The sequence below is a fragment of the Mangifera indica genome, chromosome 16 (genome assembly GCF_011075055.1).
Source record: "Mangifera indica cultivar Alphonso chromosome 16, CATAS_Mindica_2.1, whole genome shotgun sequence".
Classification (NCBI taxonomy): domain Eukaryota; kingdom Viridiplantae; phylum Streptophyta; class Magnoliopsida; order Sapindales; family Anacardiaceae; genus Mangifera; species Mangifera indica.
The window spans coordinates 1,438,973-1,458,668 of NC_058152.1; the positions used below are offsets into that span (position 1 = coordinate 1,438,973).

At 37.1% G+C, this 19,696-nt stretch overlaps 2 protein-coding genes, 1 long non-coding RNA gene, 1 other non-coding gene and 1 pseudogene across 7 annotated transcripts; 2 read left to right on the forward strand and 3 right to left on the reverse strand.

Annotated features, from left to right (window-relative positions):
• Positions 1 to 1,321: 1,321 nt before the first annotated feature.
• Positions 1,322 to 6,401, reverse strand: LOC123198894. The gene is made up of 12 exons (XM_044613694.1): positions 4,503 to 6,401; positions 4,290 to 4,400; positions 4,158 to 4,190; positions 3,510 to 3,687; positions 3,244 to 3,425; positions 3,015 to 3,151; positions 2,565 to 2,660; positions 2,363 to 2,432; positions 2,201 to 2,275; positions 1,947 to 1,992; positions 1,790 to 1,873; positions 1,322 to 1,442 (listed from the first exon to the last, which is right to left on the reverse strand). Exons 1-11 carry the CDS (start codon positions 5,745 to 5,747, stop codon positions 1,812 to 1,814), a joined length of 2,235 nt encoding a protein of 744 aa, XP_044469629.1. The 5' UTR covers positions 5,748 to 6,401; the 3' UTR covers positions 1,322 to 1,442; positions 1,790 to 1,811.
• LOC123198895 lies at positions 1,392 to 3,572 on the forward strand. 2 transcript variants are annotated; one of them, XR_006498163.1, is made up of 4 exons: positions 1,392 to 1,490; positions 2,549 to 2,730; positions 3,059 to 3,164; positions 3,258 to 3,572. It is a non-coding gene; the product is annotated as an uncharacterized LOC123198895 (long non-coding RNA). The 2 variants fall into 2 exon arrangements; XR_006498162.1 differs by having other exon boundaries at positions 3,059 to 3,572.
• Positions 6,402 to 7,434: 1,033 nt separating the features above from the next.
• Positions 7,435 to 8,726, reverse strand: LOC123199540 (annotated as a pseudogene).
• A 1,427-nt stretch (positions 8,727 to 10,153) lies between these two features.
• On the forward strand, positions 10,154 to 10,327 carry LOC123199847. The gene has a single exon (XR_006498450.1). It is a non-coding gene; the product is annotated as a small nucleolar RNA U3 (small nucleolar RNA).
• A 135-nt stretch (positions 10,328 to 10,462) lies between these two features.
• Positions 10,463 to 19,111, reverse strand: LOC123199516 (pheophytinase, chloroplastic). 3 transcript variants are annotated; one of them, XM_044614553.1, is made up of 8 exons: positions 18,867 to 19,111; positions 18,667 to 18,768; positions 18,432 to 18,564; positions 17,923 to 18,093; positions 16,720 to 16,960; positions 16,274 to 16,365; positions 15,796 to 16,048; positions 10,463 to 10,673 (listed from the first exon to the last, which is right to left on the reverse strand). In XM_044614553.1, the coding sequence occupies exons 1-8, from the start codon at positions 18,961 to 18,963 to the stop codon at positions 10,653 to 10,655; spliced, it is 1,110 nt and encodes a 369-aa protein (XP_044470488.1). In that variant the 5' UTR covers positions 18,964 to 19,111; the 3' UTR covers positions 10,463 to 10,652. The 3 variants fall into 3 exon arrangements, with proteins under 3 accessions (XP_044470488.1, XP_044470487.1, XP_044470489.1); XM_044614552.1 differs by having other exon boundaries at positions 18,432 to 18,570; positions 18,867 to 19,106; XM_044614554.1 differs by lacking the exon at positions 10,463 to 10,673 and adding an exon at positions 10,685 to 10,904 and having other exon boundaries at positions 15,767 to 16,048; positions 18,432 to 18,570; positions 18,867 to 19,110.
• Positions 19,112 to 19,696: the final 585 nt, after the last annotated feature.

Below are 19,696 nucleotides of genomic sequence, written 5' to 3' on the forward strand. Positions count from 1 at the left end.
ATTGGCGTGTCGATCTGATATTGATTATCGTAAATATATTTAGCAAACCATAAACAAGGTGTACACGAATGTATGTTGTCTCTTATGATTAAATAATTTTAAATTAAAAATAAAATTATAATAATTATATGATGATATATTATTTATATATTCAAATTATATATAAAAAATATAAACGTATATCATTGCTCTTTTACAAGTTGCTTTGTTGATCATATTGTATATACCATTCTAAACGACTGTTGAAAAGAATTTCAAGGTCAATAGCTAAAGGATTTACAAAATCGAGGGTTTACAACATCGAAGGTTTAAGAGGTTTTTAAACTATTTTAAACAAAATGATCAAATGAGATATTTAATATATTTCATATATAAAAATGTATTGTTATCTTAATTACATGAAGATATATCAGTTGTTAATATCCATTAGTATTAAAAATAATATTATTCTTACTGAAAATTGTTAATATTTGATCTTAGATCTTTATCACCGATTATTAAACAAACATATAATTAACCATCAAAAAACAAAAAGCAAAAGCTATTTACTTAGTTTGAGTTTCAAAATCGAACCCTACATCTAAGACAAGAATATTTTTCTAGTTAATTTACTAAAATTAATATCAAAATTTACAAGTTACAATACAAACAAAACAATTGATCAAAGTCATGATGTTATTGTACTTGACTTACAACAGTGACAACCGATCAAAGAAGACTAAGAGTTTTGGTTTTCTTCGTTGTATCGCAAACCCTAGCAGAGTAGCAAGAGAGCACAAACACCTACTCAAGAAACCAATGTTCATATACCTATTTTAAATTTTTAGTGAATTTACAATTTTAACCCTGCATCTATTTACTCAAATGACCTTAACTCTGCCAATTACAATGATACGCTTAATGTAAAAGTCCAATGGAGACTTGTGCCTACCCCGATGTCCATTATTGATGTAGCCGATTTGGTTGGTTGCTTTTACCATAAGAAAGAGATGTGAGTATGAAAATGATGATGGGTTATTTGTGTTTTGAAAACTGAAATTGAATTGATAATATTTGTGGGCAGAATCAATCTGAAGTCAATGCCTTCTGCCTTATTCAATTCTTTTTCAATGTACTTATTATTGAGACAAATGGCATCAATTTCACAATCTATCTGATCTCACAACAGCAAAGTCACTTGCCTAATCTATCCTTCTCTACCATCCACCAAACTCAAAACATAATTTTCCCAACATTAATTAGGCAAATTATGAGCAGAATCCAAGCCTTATTCTCCCAATATGTGGTGCAGTGGACCCAATCCTCTAATTCAGATGCTTTCATATTTGCAGGCTGAACTGTCTTCATCTTTGGTATAAGGGTTCAAATAATTATTCATCGCCTAAAAGATTCGAAAGCGAAGAACTTGCGCGCCCCTCTCGCATACAAGATCCTCTTGCAACCTGTATAGACAGTTTTGGCTATGTCAGTTAGTAGTCCAGAGTGTGGAGGTACAATAACATTATTGTTTTTTGAGTTATTCAGATTACGAATTATATATGAGAACTCTTAATATCTATAATATCTATAGTGAACTAAGTGAACTCTCTGTTCACCATGCAATTCCAATCCAATATCTTGCATCACAACGATAACTAATAGGAAGTGAGAACCCAGAGAACTCAGTGTCTCTAATTGAATTGTGATGAGATTTTTGGTATTAAGAGGTAAAATATAGTAGCAACTACTCAACCAAAAAAAAAATAAAAAAATAAAAAAACCCTATAATACACAAGAAGATTATAGCAACCTTGGCTCAGGTCCCATGTAAATCACATATATTGACGATTAGCTGAAGCCCTTCTGTATACACTCATGAATTTGGCTATAAATTCTGAAAAAGGTAAATAAAATTAGAAGCTAATCAAAGTTAAATGATATATGATAGACAAATGTGTCAATATTACCTTGTAATTTCAGTAAAGCACCTGTTCCTGTTGGAAGCCTCTTATCCTGTTACATGAAAATCCTTAATTACTTTCGCTTTGTCGAGAAGACAAGTCAATTAACCAAAATGGGTACAAATATAGATATCTCATCATATGAATAGGTGTTTGGTTCTAATTTAAAACAATCAAATTATATAATGTTACGTGAATGCTTACATTTGTGTTTGTGCATATTGTTAGTTAATAAAGTATTGCTGAAGAGGGAAACTTACATAATAAGCATGCCAATAATATATTTCCCTTTTTAAACTACCCTCGACACCTTTAAGGAACTCTTCTACAAGCTTCTGTATATTTCAAACATAAGAATCTCAGAAAAGTAATTTTTTCAATGGTTACCTAGATTGAACCAAGGAATCAAATTAAAGTTTCACCAGAAGAATTAGCTTGGGGTGAACAAAATCAACAAGAAGCTTTTGAATCTTTTCCCGCACCAACAATAATCTGTGAAAAATTCATAAATGTGACATGACACTTGATTTTTGTTATAAGCAACTCAATCAACTTCTTCATGTTGTACATTCAAATGTAAATCTGTTGTTAAAGAATGTTTCTACCAGGGCAAGAAACTTGTACCTGTTAGGTGATGGATCAGCCAAAATTTCTGCACTCAATTCTATCAAGGCCTCTTCCCATCCAAGTGCAATTGGTTGGTCATCAGCAAAAGGATAACTTCATGATCACAACACCTTATTTGAGTTCAATTTCAATGATTTACACGGGAAGGGCAAGGGCAACCAAGGTAGGGTAGAGGAGGGTCAACTGATCCCTTTTAACTTTAAAAGAGTTTCATATATAACTTTTAAATTTATATCTAACTTCTTTTAAAAGGTTAGTTGATCTTCTTTGATTTTGAAAAATATTCAAATATAACTCTTAAAATTTTATTTAACCTCTTTTGAAATTTATTATTTTTTCGTTGACTTTCTTATATTTTATTTTTATTTAATTTTAACTGTCTTAAATTTTATTTTTGGGCCTACTACTAGAAAGGGGTATAAATTTATTTAGAGTTCAAGTTCTTACTTCTGTGCTTTGCATGCTTCAAGAGCCATTATTGCTATTCTCAGGTTGTGTTTTGATTTGGTAGCAATCTTAGCAGCAAAGCTCATGGATAGTTGGAAGTTCTCTTTCTTTGCTATCTGAATGAGAGTCTCCACAACCTGAAAATTAGAGGTGAATTGGGAGAGAATTACGGTTTTCAATTATATGCATTCAAGCATTGTGTTCAATCTAAAATCAACTTGATACTTACTTCATGTTTCGAAGGCGTGTCGACACTGACAACTTTGCAGCGGTTCTTCACTGATTCTATAATGTCTATATCATCTTTGCAGCAAAGTATGAGTTTAAAAGCATCTGAGTAACAGTCCATAATCCATTTTATCAAGTACTGGATACTCTCTCCAGCTTGGTCAACTTCATAAAGAAGTATTGCTGAAATTAAGATGGAAACTGTTTAGTTATAGGTGGAAGGATATGTTATTTAAAGTAATTTATGCACATACTGAGAATTCAGACCTTTATAATCAGTCTTGAAATTTATACTGCTGACTTCAGGGATGGTTTCATAGTTATTTCTCATTTCCTTGACCAAACCCATCAGAGCATATTTAGCATTTTGTTCCAAGTTAACATTGAGCTCTACATGGTGAGCACTGGATGCTACAGGGACGAACACTTGCATAGGCCTATTTTCCTGTCAGGATCCAAACACAAGTAATATCAGATTCTTAAATCCTTGAAAAGTTAATAAAACTGATGTTATCTCTTGTAACACCTTAAGCAAATCCTACATTAACAAAACATAAAAAAATGTTAGATATATATAAGCATCTTACATCGTTTGAGGATATTAACCAAAAATTAGTTAAAAAACCTGTGAGTTGCATAGCTTTTCAGACCCTGAATTTTTCCTCTGCGGTAACTAATATAATTATGATGAGGGTTCATTCTACTGGCTTATTTGAACAATACTCCAGAGAATATTAGGTTGTATGAGCCATAATCATTTATATTTGCATCAGTGCAAGCCTTCAAGAGAGCACTTTTAGGAGAACTAATAATATTTATAAAACTGGGGAGAGATTTGTTGCTTTTTGGAGTCAAGTGTTAATAATTTGACATTAAAGAATCAGAAATCTGAAAAGAATAAAGAATAAAGTATACCAGAACTGGGAAGCATCTTAAATCATGAGATAACTGCAAGGACATCATAGAAAGAAATGACTGGATCAGATTAAGCATTCACAATCTCCATGTATGCATGATGTTTCTGCATCAATAAACAAAGGGACATACATTCCAAAATGAATCACCATAAATTTCTCCTAGCATAGTCATCGCTAGTGCTCTTTTCCCAGAACCAGATGGTCCCTTGAACAAGATATGGGGATAGTTGTCTTCAGAAACCTGTAATGTACAAGAATTCAAGACTGCAGTTAGCAAAAATATTAACAAATATCGAAACCAAAAATAATACTGATGAAGTGATTTGCCTCTAATATAACTTACAAGTTGTTTGAGCAGCTGAGCTTCATGTTTGTGGCAACTGAATCCATTCAACGAGCTGGGTTGATGCTTATCAGCCCAAAATTGTCTCAGGTTTTCAATTACAAATGCCTTCTCAATGAAGGAAGCTTCATCAAACGCTCGGTTCTCATGAGGTGGTGATCTGGTTCTTGAGTTCCTGCAAGTTCCCTTCCTCATACAAGAAAACCATGCATCAGATTGGCTCTTCAGCCTGTTAGCCACGAACCTTTTTGAGCTTCCAGTTGATTTACCGCTTGCATCACTCATCTTACTAGTTTCCAAGCTAAGCTTACCACTACTCTGTCTGTTAACAGCAGAGTTGGTTGCCATGGTTACCCGAGAAAATCTGGAACTTGCTGAAGCTTTTTGGGGGTTATGATCAATGCTACCATTTCTTCCACCATGCTCATGAAACAAAGGATCTCCGGATGAATATATTGTTGGCCTTGGATATAAATCGTGCCGCACTAGAACCTGATTGTCACCATTCTTAGCAAATGCTTCCCGGGAAAAGAATATATTGCCAGGCGAAATTGATTCAGAGCTCTCAAAATTTAGAGCTCTATTTTTAGGACTTTCAGAAAGCTTAAGAGCAATCATTTCATTGAGTTCACCGACTGATTTCTCTCTTTGTTGCCTGATCATGTTCCCTGACAATGGTGATAACACTTCCTGATCTCTTTTCTCCTCCTGATTGTTTTGTTGGTCTTTTTCTCTAGGTCTTAGTCGTGGTGCAGTCCTTGCTCTACGACTATAAGCTGAAACCTCAGGAAACTGTGAGTAGCTTTCTCCCTTTTCATCTCTGGTTGGTGTTCGTAGGCTTTGCTTCCTATTGGCAGCCACAATTTCATTATCCTCAACCGTCTTATTACTTGAACAAAGCTCCTCTCTCCATAATTTATAAGCAGAAACATGTCTTCGACGGTCAGATGTTGAGAAGGGACTGCCATTTTTTCTCTTGTAAGGTGACTTGCTGCTGTGTCTCCTCACCAGAGGACTAACTTTGGGAGAAGAACCAGACCCATTTTCGTTCTCAATCTTGGAAGCAAGTCTCCGGTTGCTTCTGAAAGAACAAGTGGTGGTGGTGATGTTGATTCTTGGTAAATCCGTCTCCATTTTTGGCACTTGATAAGCCAGTGCTTGCAGAGGACTTTCGTGCCCCTCGTTCTCTGTGTCAGAAGGCTCATACCCACTTCTTATCTGTTTCAATCTTGATGAACCCTCCATTGATCTTCTCTGCAAGTAAAGCGGCAGAAAGAGAAAACTATATAACCTGAGAAGAAATGAAGCCGGCTGAAATCAAAGAAGATGCTGGATTGAGCATAAGAAAGCAGACTCATCGATAAAGACAATGTTCAATTGGTGTCAATATAGAGGTTTCCTACATCAAATTTACAGCATTACAACAAGCAGAAAGTATGCATCTTTGGTTTCCTGCAATTTCTAAGCTAACCATCGAGGACTTTTTGTCTTTTGGAATCTCTGTCTTTCTTGTCTCTCAAACCTGTTACAAGGAATATTGAATCTTTCTGGCATGTCACTGTATCACAGCTTGATCTTCACTGTTTTCTTATAATATTTCTTTTTCTGAAACCAAACCAACATCGATGAGCCTCATCAGATATTAGACATTGGCCCTTTGGTGATTTAGACGTTTATATTAGGCAGATGAAAGGTCTGTTTTATGCATCAAACTCTGCAATTGAAGTAAAAAGCAGGCGAAAGACACAGCTGATGAAGCCATGTATAAACCATGTCTTTTTCGTGTGAATTGTGATTGCGGCAAGAGAAACAGGCACAAAGAATGCAACATAATAACACAAAATTTTTTATGGAAAATCTGATACAAGAAAAACCATGGCTGATGAAGGATGAAGATTACTCGAGGAAGAATTATAGCTATTCTATTTTGAGCTAATTTTAATCCATTTTGTGCAATTAAATTACATAAATATATTTCAAATCTTGATTAGTGGACATCCGTAAATTAGTTACAAAAGTGACGAGATAAACCTTTTTTTTTTTTAATAACAAAGAAATCACCTAAACTAAATTACTTTTTTATAGCCGAACTAATTATTAAATAAATTAAGAGTTTAATTATAATATGTTATCAGAAGAGATTTAAATTTATACTCTCTTAAACGAATTTTTTCTCATAATTATATTCAATTAAACAGATTCACTGAAACCCTTTTCTATTGCTTCAATCAAAAGCAAAGAGATGGAAGACAACCTCAATGCTGCGGGTTGAAAGGGGTGGAGAAACATATTGCCAAAGTTTATAATAAGATTTGTTCACTGAATTGACCTACATTCTAACCCCGACATAATATGGCAATTCTGCCGCATTCCTAGTAGCTTCAATCATATAATCCCAACAATCCAAGGAACAATTCAAAGGTGTTGGAGTTGGAGACCTCCCTTCCAGCCTAAGGTTGACCAAAACAGAAACAATCCAGAAAACTATCTTCCCCTCTGACTGACCAGCCCACTTTTAATCAAATCTCCACTCTCATGTCTCTTTTTCTTTCAGTCGGCTGCTACATTGCTTCCTCACTTTTTTCGCGCATCCTTAAAAACCGTTACAATTAGGGTGTGATTCGAGATAAGTCAAGTTTGAACTCGTCTAAGTTTGAGCTCAATTCAACTCAAATGAGTTAAATTTGAAATTTTCTTAAAGTTATTCAAACTTGACTCGTTTGAGAAAAATCAAACTCAAGTTTGGCTCGAGTTTAACCATAGTGTCAAGTTGAGTTGAGCTTCTCAGTTCAATCTTGTAATCGAATAAAATACGACTAAAACAATATTATTTTAGTTAATTCATATCTAATTGTTTCAAACTTGCGAATTTAATAAGTTAAACATCCTTTAAGTTTGAACTCAAACTAAAAAATATTTAATTCTCTGGCTTGAGCTCATTTGAACCAAATTCATTTTCAAACTCAAACAAAATCCAACCCCAGTTACAACCCTCATCATATTTTCCTTGTCAAAGTGTTACTCTCTTTTTGAGAGGTTTAGTAGTAGCCGCAATCAATTTCTTCTTATCCCTAAGATGAAAATTCAGAAATTGTTCTTTGATGGCCTCATTATCATATATATACCCTGCTAGGAGACCGGAGAAACAAATGCACCAAGAAGATTCCCTAATGACACGAAGCTATAGGAGATGCCAAAATGCTTCCAGCCGAAAAGCTCACAGACAGCTAGAATCATGATGAAGAATTGAAGTTGTGGTAAAAAGAGTACCATCAATAGTAGAAGCCAACAGTGGTTATGTAATAAGCATGACTACTTGATAGCAAGCAATCCTGATTTGTACTAGGAATTGCTTTTGACCTGACAAAATGTGCAGAGACAGTTTCCTCACCAGGTCGACCCACAAGGTTACAGAAACTGAAGACAGACAACAAGATAATCATGCCATGAACACCATATGCAATCCCTATATGAGCTAGATTATTGAGAATTGTTAACCCAGATCCAACTCCAGCAAAACAAACAAAGAAAACAGCCAGAATTCTGCATTGATTACAGCTTCTCTACACTTGAAACTTCCCCTCATTTGCAGCACCTCCTCTTCTTAACATCATCCTCACCTTCTGCAAGAAGCCTATAAACCTCTGAAACATCATTGCTTCCGTGAAAGCTTAGTAAGTCTGTTTTTGATGAAGATGGCTTCAGCAGGGGTTCTGATTTGTCTGCAATGCCTCCTTGAATTGAACAGTGCAATGATCCCAAGGGTTGGTGGAGTTTCTCTGATTTGCTAGGTCTCCTTCAGAAAAATGTCTTCTTTACAGGAATAGGCAGCAGAGGCATAAGAAGGATGATCATTATAGCAAGACAAGCATAAGACATTGAAGCATTTGAATGAAACATATGATTTAATACTACAGTTGTTAGAATAAAAGAGCCAAGCACAACATTTGTTATTTGGATGAAAAGGAAGTGTCTATGCTTTGCGGATTCTTCACCAGAAGTGGGAATACAATGCCTAACAAAATACATCATCATGAAACATAGAAAAGGAACCCCCAGTGCAAGGAACAACAATAGCCTGGACAAGGAATTTTTACACCACATACTGTAAATTTCGGTAGATACAACAGCACTGAGTCCCCCATCAACTTGGTTTAATAATCCATATAAGCTTGGTTTAATAATCCCGGCAACTGTTTTCACTATACTTTCGGCTGAGACCTTTTATTTAGCTAACGCAGGATCACCATGGAGTACGACTTGTTCATCTGCCGTTTTAAATTAGATATACCTTGCCCTCCAATTTGCCCATATCTCCCCAAGGACCACAACCACTCTAGCTTGACTGTCCACCAAAATAATCACCTCTAGCTCTCTCATTTTCCCTTTCAACTTGATTGTCTTGTAAGAGGTAAAACACTTGATCAAATGAGTGATGCAAGTTGAGTACCTTACAGCTGTCGACTTCATTTTTCAACCTGGAACAGGCAGAAATAGGATAGGTTCCAGTTCAAAATTTAGGGGAACCGGAGGCACCAGAACTGACCCAAATTTGGATTTTAGACAGTGAGTCGGATACCCAACCTAGATCCAAGGAGCGGACAATCCATAATGCTTCTTGATGTATTCCTTCACTGTCATCCAACCTTCTTGTGCTTCATAAACCTGAGAAAGCTTGTCATGACTAGATATGTCACAAGGCCATAGATTGTCCAGGCCACCGGAGATGCCCAGTAATACCATTCCACCATATTGGAATTTGCTGCAAATTTCAGGTATGGCGTTTCAGTTTTCAAATGAGAAAAACTACGGTGACAATGCATATGACTCCTTAACATCGTATTCGGTGCGTCTATGTATGGTCAAGGATACTTAACCATCCTTCGAATGAGGAGTACAAAGAACAGGTTCCAGAAGCTTAGGAAGGACACAACAATGGCCGCAATTTGATGATTTGGAGTCAAACAGCTACAAGCATCATTCCATAGCGGGTAAAGTACATGAAATACATCCGGACTTCTCTCTCTCGGAAGAAGACTGGTCATTCAAACGCCACAATAGACTGCACCGAAGAAGTGTTGGTTGGCATTGAATTAATTGCAACCTTTCAACCCACACCGAAAGCCTTCAAATGTGCTTTAATTTCAATGTCTTACCCTGTGGACTCTGCTTTTTTTATTTGTGCCAGAACAGCTACTTCAATCCTTTGATAAATGCATCAACAGTTGTTTGATATGCTAATTATAACAATCAAGAATCTGCACTTAATTTCAAACCATAATGTAGAGTGGATTAATACAATACAAAGCAAAAAATCAAGTTCACTACATCGACAAACTCCAGATGGAAATGACAGGTCATGAATCACAAGCAAAGACCTGGTGGGGCAACCTCCAATCTTCAGTTTTGGAAAAGCAAATGTCATCGAGAGTTTCACTACGGCACCATCGGCACTTTGGGTTCTGGGAACACTGAGATGTCGACAACATTTCGTTGCAGCTTGGATCTGGCTGCGTTTCCTTTGAACAACCAACAGATTTCGATTGGAAGTTGAAGAAAAAGATATTGATATGGGTTCTAACCAGCCGATAAATGAATCCCACAGTCGTAAGCTCTGGTATTTTTATGGAGCTATGAGAGTTGTCTCAATCACGACTTTACTTAAACAGGATTTGTTCTACAGGCTCGTACCACTGTATCCTTTCGTCCTAAGGGGACATATTACCAAGTCTGTTAGATGAATCTTGACCGCGAGATCAGAGCGTCATTGACAACTTCGGTGATCTGCGGTCACCGGCACCGGGGGTGGTGTTGTCCGGCGGACCCCTAATTTTTTTCCTATAATTTTTCAACCCATCTTTACCGACTTAAGCTATATGGAAACATGCTTTCTATTTATGTCTGCTGAAACCAAACAATAAATCTACTTGTGTAGAGCATTTGTATTGCTCGAAACCAAATACAAAAATGGTGAATTTCTTTCTATTGCACTTTTCTCTTTCACTTTTCAACTAGCCCTGCCATGAAAAATGGCTAAAGCATATCCCAATGTTAGCTTCAATCAAGCAGATCAAAACAAAGGATTTACAGTTGGGTTACAAGTAAAATTCCGTAGTATGGATGAAAGCAGTAAAGCCATACATGGCTTGCTTACAGAGTTCGGACAGGTGCTTCTTGACAAATTTTGTAGAAGAAATACCTTACTTTTTAATATATTTCTTCACCCTTTTTTTACAGAGAATTAGTACACATATATACAGGTTCTAGTCTATTTTTTGGCTATACATAAACTATGGCTATGATAAGGCTTGACCCTTGAATCAAGGGATTATCAATCAAGAGATTTACATAAATCAAGGGATTATCAATCAAGAGATTTACATAAAAGATTTATCCTGTAATTTCTCCAGTTTGACAGCTCACGTCAACACTCCCCCTCACGTTGGTGCGTACAAATCTTGGATGCCCAACTTGTCTAGTGAGCTGTAGAAATTTTTGCTTGACACAGCCTTTGTAAGTATATCCGCCAACTGATCTTCAGATTTAACAAAAGGAAATCGAATGATCTTATCTTCGAGATTTTGTTTGATGAAATGCCGATCTACCTCCACATGTTTTGTCCGATCATGTTGGACAGGATTATGAGAAATATCTATGGCAGCCTTATTGTCACAGATCAGATCCATCTCAGAGGTTGGGGAAAAACCAATTTCAGTCATTAATCTTTTGAGCCAGAGGAGCTCACAAAGACCTTTAGCCATTCCCCGAAACTCAGCTTCGGCACTTGATAATGCCACCACTTTTTGTTTTTTACTTCTCCATGTCACAAGATTTCCACCAACAAATGTAAAGTACCCTGAAGTGGATTTTCTATCTGTGATATTCCCTGCCCAATCTGCGTCTGTGTAGCCTTCAATCTTTAGGTGATTATTTTTTGAAAACATAAGTCCTTTTCCAGGTGAGGACTTCAAGTATCGAAGAATTCGAATTACAGCATTCATATGATCTTCGCTCGGGCAATGCATGAATTGACTCACTACGCTTACAGCATAAGCGATATCTGGACGAGTATGTGAGAGATAAATAAGTTTACCAACCAGCCTTTGGTATTTCTCTTTATCAGTAGGTACTTGGTCTGGATATTCTCCAAGTTTATGGTTTTGAATAATCGGTGTGTCTGCCGGCTTACACTCCAACAATCCCACTTCAGATAATAAATCTAAGGTATATTTCCGTTGAGATAGAAATATATCTTGTCCTGATCTAGCAACTTCAATTCCTAGAAAATATTTGAGCCCCCCTAAATTCTTCATTTCAAACTCAGTTGCCAATTGCTTTTGAAGTGTTGCTATCTCGTCTGGGTCATTTCCTGTGATAATCATGTCATCTACATAGATTATCAAGGCTGTTACCTTTCCTCGTTGGTGCTTCAAAAATAGTGTATGGTCTGAATTGCTCTGTTGAAAGCCATATTTTTTCATTGCCAAACTAAATCGCCCAAACCATGCCCGTGGTGATTGTTTCAGTCCATACAGTGCTCGCTGGAGTTTACACACAACTTTGTTTTTGGAATTCGATGTATAACCCTGTGGGATGTCCATGTACACTTCTTCTTCAAGATCACCATGGAGGAAGGCATTCTTTACATCGAGCTGGTGTAATGGCCAATCAAGGTTCGCTGCAAGAGATAATAAAACTCTTATCGTATTTAATTTGGCTACTGGTGAGAAGGTCTCTCGATAATCTACACCATATGTCTGTGTATAACCTTTCGCGACTAACCTCGCTTTGTATCTCTCGATCGACCCATCCGCCTTGTATTTAATGGAAAATACCCATTTACACCCTACTGTTCTTTTCCCTTCAGGCAAGCTAACAAGAGTCCATGTTTTGTTCTTTACCAGTGCCTTCATTTCTTCATTTATGGCTTCAGTCCATTTTGGATCTGTCAAAGCTTCTTGAACACTAGTAGGAACATGATTCGAGGACAGCTCCTGTACAAAAGTTCTGAGAGGCTTAGAGAGCCTTTTTGTTGAGACATAATTGGCAATTGGATACTGTGACCTTTGATCTTTAATATCTGGAAAATATCTATTTGGTGGTTTTCCACGATTATGCCTGAAAGGTAAAGTGTAACCAGCAGAAGCATTCATTTCATTAGAGTTTGAAGATAGAGTAGGAGAGTGTACCTTACGAATATTCTCAGGAGATGGGTCTTCAGGTACTGAGGGGGTTGAGGTCTCTATTTCAGTTGGAAGTGACGTTGTAGATGTCTCTGTTGGAGCTATATCAGTTGGAGAGGGTACCTCATTAACCACCGGTTCTGTTAAAGAGTGTTTTGTATTGTCTACCAATTCTGTAGACGTATTATCCAGCCATTTGAATAGAGACCAATTCTGTTCTTCACCTTGAATTTTTCGTTGAAGGGAAGAATCAGATGCAGAAGAAGAATAAAAAGTTTCAGATTCCAAAAAAGTAACATCCATTGTAACATAGGTGCGTTTGGTGGCAGGATCATAACATCGGTATCCTTTTTGATGTACAGCATATCCTAAGAATAAGCATCGAATGGCACATGGATCCAGTTTTGTGCGTTGGTTTTTATGCAGATGTACAAATGCTACACATCCAAAGGTGCGAGTTGGAATCGTCAACACGGATGGCAGAGAGACATGTAAGGAGAGAGCTTGTAATGGTGTCTTAAAATTTAAGACTCGAGATGGCATTCGGTTGAGGAGGTGTACAGCAGTAGCAACGGCATCGGCCCAATGTCTATTAGGTACATGTGCTCCAAGTAACAGAGCACGAGCTGTTTCGAGTATGTGTCGATTCTTTCTCTCAGCAATGCCATTCTGTTGAGGGGTCTGCGGACATGAGGTCTCATGAAGTAATCCATGAAGATGAAAATACTCCCGGAACCGTTGATTCATATATTCCCCACCATTATCAGACCTGAGAATCTGAATTTTAGCTGAGAATTGAGTCTGGATCATTACATGGAAAGCTTGAAATACAGTCAACACTTCATCTTTATGTTTCAGTAGATACAACCATGTCATGCGTGTACAATCATCAACAAAAATTACAAACCAACGAAAACCAGATACTGTAGTCACCGGAGAAGGTCCCCACACATCAGAATGAATTAAAGCAAATGGAACTTTACTTTTATTCATACTTAAAGGATAGATAGTTCTATGACTCTTGGCTAAAATGCAGGTGTCACATTGAAAATTACAAGACTTAATATTTGTAAATAAATCAGGAAACAAATGTTTCATGTAACCAAAAGATGGGTGTCCCAACCGACGATGCCATAACCAAATCTGTTGTTCTTTGGTGTTCTTTTGATGATGTACATGATGTGCTCGACCCATACTAATATCATCCATGTAGTAGAGCCCCCCCCTCCTAGTACCACGCCCAATTATCTCCTTGGTGAGAATATCCTGAAGAAGGAAAAAGGTAGGATAGATGAGTGCAACACAATTTAGATCAGTAGACATTTGGCTAACAGATAATAATTTATGAGTGAGAGAAGGAACGAGTAAAGTGTTATGTAATGATATTGCAGATGACAAAGTCACAGTGCCTGCTCCTGTGACAGAAGATATAACCCCATTAGCATTAGCAATTGTAGTACGTCTTGGTGGTGAAGTTGTTGAAAAATCAGTGGCATCATAGGTCATATGGTCGGTGGCCCCCGAGTCAAGTATCCAATCATTGCTATCAATAGCTTTATCTGAAAGATTGTTACCTGAATCTGAAATAAGTACATCTCCTTGTGATGATTCAACAAGTGGTGTGAAGGAGAGTTGGGGCTCTGTTGTCACCACGGCAACCTTACCCTCAGTTTCAGCCTTGTCATGACGTTTTCGAGTCTGGAGTTCATGCCACCAATCTGGATAGCCATGTAGTTTGAAGCAGTTCTCACGGGTATGCTTTGAATTACCGCAATGAGAACACTTGGTTCCATCAGAAGTGATCCGTGACTTGGAGGTCATACCAGATTTTCTATTACTCAAAGAAAGAGAGCTTGTAGAGGATGAAGTAGATTGTCCAGACTTACTACTCTTAGAGACCAGAACAGCCCCTGGAGTTTCATTATTGTTACCAGTGATCATGACCATTTGTCTAATAGATTCTCGGCGAACCTGTGCGTACGCCAGTTCTACTGTAGGAAAAGGTCGTGTTTGTAGTACATCAGCTCGGATTTTGTCAAGTCGGTCATCAAGGCCATCCAAAAAAATATACACTCTCTCTTCTTGAAGAAGGTCATTATAACGTTGAATATCTACAACACATTTCATTGGATTTGGACGCCGAAAATCAATCTCACGCCACAAACCTTGGAGGTCGTTATAATATTTCTCAAGAGAACCTCCAAATTGTTGCAAACGGGTTTCTTGAAGAAGGTCATTATAACGTTGAATATCTACAACACATTTCATTGGATTTGGACGCCGAAAATCAATCTCACGCCACAAACCTTGGAGGTCGTTATAATATTTCTCAAGAGAACCTCCAAATTGTTGCAAACGGGTCACACGGCGTCGAAGATCATATACTTGAGTGGTATCGCTCCCATCAAAGTAAGTAGTCGCAATAGAATCCCACACCATCTTTGCTGTAGGAAACCGGATAAAGTTACTGATCAAAGATACATCCATAGAGTTAATTAACCAGCCTTTGACAATGGCATTGTCTGTGCGCCATTTTCGAAAGGATGGATCAGTCTGAAGAGGCGGAGGAAGATCGCCATTAATATATCCCAATTTGTCTTTGCCTGAGATGTACATCTCAACAACTTGGGACCAAAGAGCATAGTTGGTACCATCTAACTTAATGCCAATATGAGCAGCGGAAGTTTCTGTGGTTGGGATCTGTTTGTTCAAGATTTCAGCCATTTTGGTAGTTAATTCGGTAAAGGTAGAGTTGGGTTGTTGTTCCCCAGAAGGATCTGAGGTTTCTGAATCTGACATAGTTATTGAAAGAAAGGTAGGTAAGTATGTCAAGGACCGGTATGCTCTGATACCATGACAAATTTTGTAGAAGAAATACCTTACTTTTTAATATATTTCTTCACCCTTTTTTTACAGAGAATTAGTACACATATATACAGGTTCTAGTCTATTTTTTGGCTATACATAAACTATGGCTATGATAAGGCTTGACCCTTGAATCAAGGGATTATCAATCAAGAGATTTACATAAATCAAGGGATTATCAATCAAGAGATTTACATAAAAGATTTATCCTGTAATTTCTCCAGTTTGACAGCTCACGTCAACACTTCTGGTATTACAGTTGATAACCAATCCATTAAAGCCTTATTGACAAGCTCTGGAACTTCATCATGTGGGCAATGTCCGGCCTGTAAGTTTACCAGAGACGATTTTGGATAAAATTCTTTGATTCGGTTGGCCTTAGCAGGACCTACCCATGGGTCCAAGTCACCCCAGACCAACAACAGTGGGCACGATAACTCGCTTAAAACACTATCTAGAGTGTACTTGCTTTGATTCAACATGAACCGTGTCATTAATCTGTTGAGATAAACACAAGAAGATAAAAATCATATGGTACTGAAGCAAATACAAAAGAAAGTAAGTGATCTTAAAATTTTTGTTGTTAGCATAAATAGACAGCTCGGTTCCAATGCAAAAGAAACTGAAGCGTGGTCTAGACAAGTGTTCAGCATTCAATGAGACAACTTGAACCAAATGTTATGGTTCTCAGCTGGGAATACATCGGGGAACTCACATGCATACCTGTAGTACACTTCTCCAGCGTTGGGGTCAGCTGCAGGCCTTGTTATTGATTCCACCAGATAGTCATCCACATTAGAAGAATTTATATAAATCTATATCGGCCAAAAACAAATATGCATTAATCACATGTACATTTTTCCAAATTATTTGTAATTCATTGCATATATTATGAGTAAAATATCTCAACAGAGCAGAATGTTATTTGCAACATGATGTGGTTAAACTCATAAATATAATCTGAAAACCAAGAACCTAACTGCACAACCACAGGCATAATCATACAAGTACATTTCACAAGCCTTGCTTGATACTGGAAAATGGGAAATGAGCACAAATCCCACATATATGGCAGATGGTATGCACAGATATGATTTGTAATTAAGCTTAAGTTTCCGTTGTGTTTTCAAAAGCAGAGGCCTTGTGAAATTTGGTAGCAAGTGACTTACACTCTTCAGGACAGATACAATGCGAGCTGGTTGTTTGGCTTGCCAAAACAGAAGTCCAAGAACTATACGCTGAAAAATTTCTTTCAAAGGCTTAAGGAAAAATTTCTGAAAAATGGTTTCTTCAGACTGGTTGGTTCCTTTAGTTGCATCTCCAAACTGTCCAGCAGAATTTAGAAGGGCAACACCAGCAACTTGCTCAGGTAATCCGGCTGCAGCAACTAAGGCAGTAAACCCTCCAAGGCTGAAATATTATCATGAATCATGTTATATTATATCATGTTACATCTAATAAGACAGATTAACCAAACCACAGTTACAACAGTAAGAAATTGGGAACACAGAGATGTGAGAAATTTATTTTTCTCCACACTATAATAGAAAGAGGGGACTGACATTGACGTCTCTCTTAATACAATTCATTATTCATATTCCAGTCAAAGGAAAGATATAAACATAGTTTATGTTGGAGAATAAAGAAACTAGCTCCTCTATTTTTAATGCAGAAAGAACAAAGAGATCATAGAATATATAAATTACACTTACCATATAATTGTGTAGATATCCAGAAGTATATACCTTTTCAATTCACACAAATATACCATTTTAAACCCAAGGGCTTTATGAGTGAGTTGTAATTATAAGCAACTAAAACAAAAACTTCAACCCATAACTTAAAAAGGCATTCCCATCTGATGCATACGGTGGATTATATTATTAAGACATGCAATAGCTTGAACCACATACACCTGACAACAAGGGTAAAATGCTCAATTTTTAACGTAACGGAAGGTATGGACAAGACTTGACATGAAAGACAAAGATTGCAATTGTGCAATATCAACCTTTGGTGAGGTCAGTCAGATGTCAACCTTTATTAGAATGAAACAAGTCATTACAGATGCCCTGAATTCTGAAAGAGGAGAGACTAGTTCAAGCTACCTAAATTATATAACAATTATACATTCAAGAAACCAGTAGAACCCTATTAAGATAGACAAAATTATTCAAAGACAAATATAGCTCATATACGTCTATAGGCAATTGAACTGTCATTTATAAAAGAAAGTCCTAAAACAAAGGATTTCTAGAGCAGGAAAGTTTGTTCCTTGAATGCAGGCAAGGTTGAGAAAAACCTAGCCATCAAAAGTTGCAAGCACAAAACCATGAGATTGTAAACTTTGTCAAACGATAAAATTAGCTTACCTGTTTCCAACCACAACTGCTGGCTCTTTCACTATTTCCTTCAAGAAATCCACAATTTGATTTCTCCATACCATGGCATCATACTCTATAATAGCTTTCTCACTCCACCCAAACCCTAGCAAGTCTATGGCATAGACTTTATACCTTTTAGCCAACTCAGGAATGTTGTACCTACACAAACAGAAAAAAAAACTTCTGTCACAATCAATTTACAAGAAAAGTATACCAAGCATCATGTCATTAAGATAAAAAGCTAACAACCACAACTAAACCATATCCCCACATGATATTAGAGGCTGTTTACTACTACAGTTTTCAATCGTTTCATGTTCAGCCATAACAAATAGGTTAACTTGGACCATCAACCCAAAAGTAGAATAATTCACATTCTGCAGTTGCGTAATCTCCTAGTTTCATGAATTTTTCAGCAAGCGGAAAATGATCTATTCTAAACCCTTTAGAATGAAGTAACATATACCAATTTGAAGAGCGGGTATAAGAGAGCAAACCTCCAATGAAATGCAGAAGCACCAAACCCATGAATAAGAACAATTGGAAATCCTTCTCCTTGAACCACATAATGTATTTTGTGACCCTTCCATGTCCAATAATTATAACCCTCAGGCTTGTACTGTAATCTCTCTACCCCTAAAAGAACAATCAACTCAACTCCAACCAAAAGCCAAAAAAAAAAAGAAAAAAAAAGGAAAACCAAGTAGTTTCTATGAAGATAACAAAATTGACCTTGAGCGGGTTCAGTAACCAAAGAAGATCCTACGACAGAAACCCCGGCGGCAACAATTCCTTTAAAGGCAAAACCCCTCCTGCTTATCTCGCATTTACTTCCTTCAAGTACGAGACAGAAACACACGCACACACAAGTTAACAGGCACTTTCTAGCTTACCGCAGACATGGAAAATAAAAAGAAGTGTTCATAGCTTACTGGGTTGATATATCCTTGCAGGTGCAAAGAACACATGAGACACTGGGTTTACAAATTCTCTTCGAAGTGAGGATGAAACAGCGAACGAACAGGACATTGTGAAGTTTAAAGAAGCCGAAAGCGATAGAGAATGTTAAATGGGTTCAAATTTTGCTTGCGGAGAGTACATAGGGCGATCTTTGATGTGGTTGGAGTGGGTATTGGAGTTGTGGCGAACTCTTAGCCAGTCACGGGTACCTAGATTTTTAATGATTTCTTTGTTTTTTTCCCGGGAAATTTCTAACGAATTTCATTTTACCCATAACGATATTTTAAAAAGTAAATCATCAATCTTTAACGTTGAAACTTTGTTTGAATTTACTATTTTCCGATTTGTCCTTTGACAAAAGGATAACTTTCCACGTTTTCAGTTTAAAAAGTCCAATTTTTCACTCACCATCTGCTTCCATGAGTGAAAAGACCGAGATCGTGAGACCCATGTTGCATAGCTTACATTGTTAAAGGATATTCATGGAACCTTTCGCCAAGGATTAGAAAAGCAAGACGGAGAAACTTATGGTCTCTCTTTGAGGTGTGGTGCTAGCCGAACCAAAACAAAAAGTTCTTGTCCCTTTTACTTCTTTTTTGAAAGCCATTTGAGAGTATGAGGGCCAATCTCTCTTTCTTGCTTCTTTGCAAGCTTCTGTGGGTTTGTGCTTCTCTTTGACACTTGGGTGTGAGTTTGGAACAATCTTTGAGCAAGAGATAACCAACAAAAGCTTGGTTTTTCAGTGAAAAGAAAAACTAATTAAGGTTACTTTCTCCATGTTCTTGTTGTATTTTTGTTATCT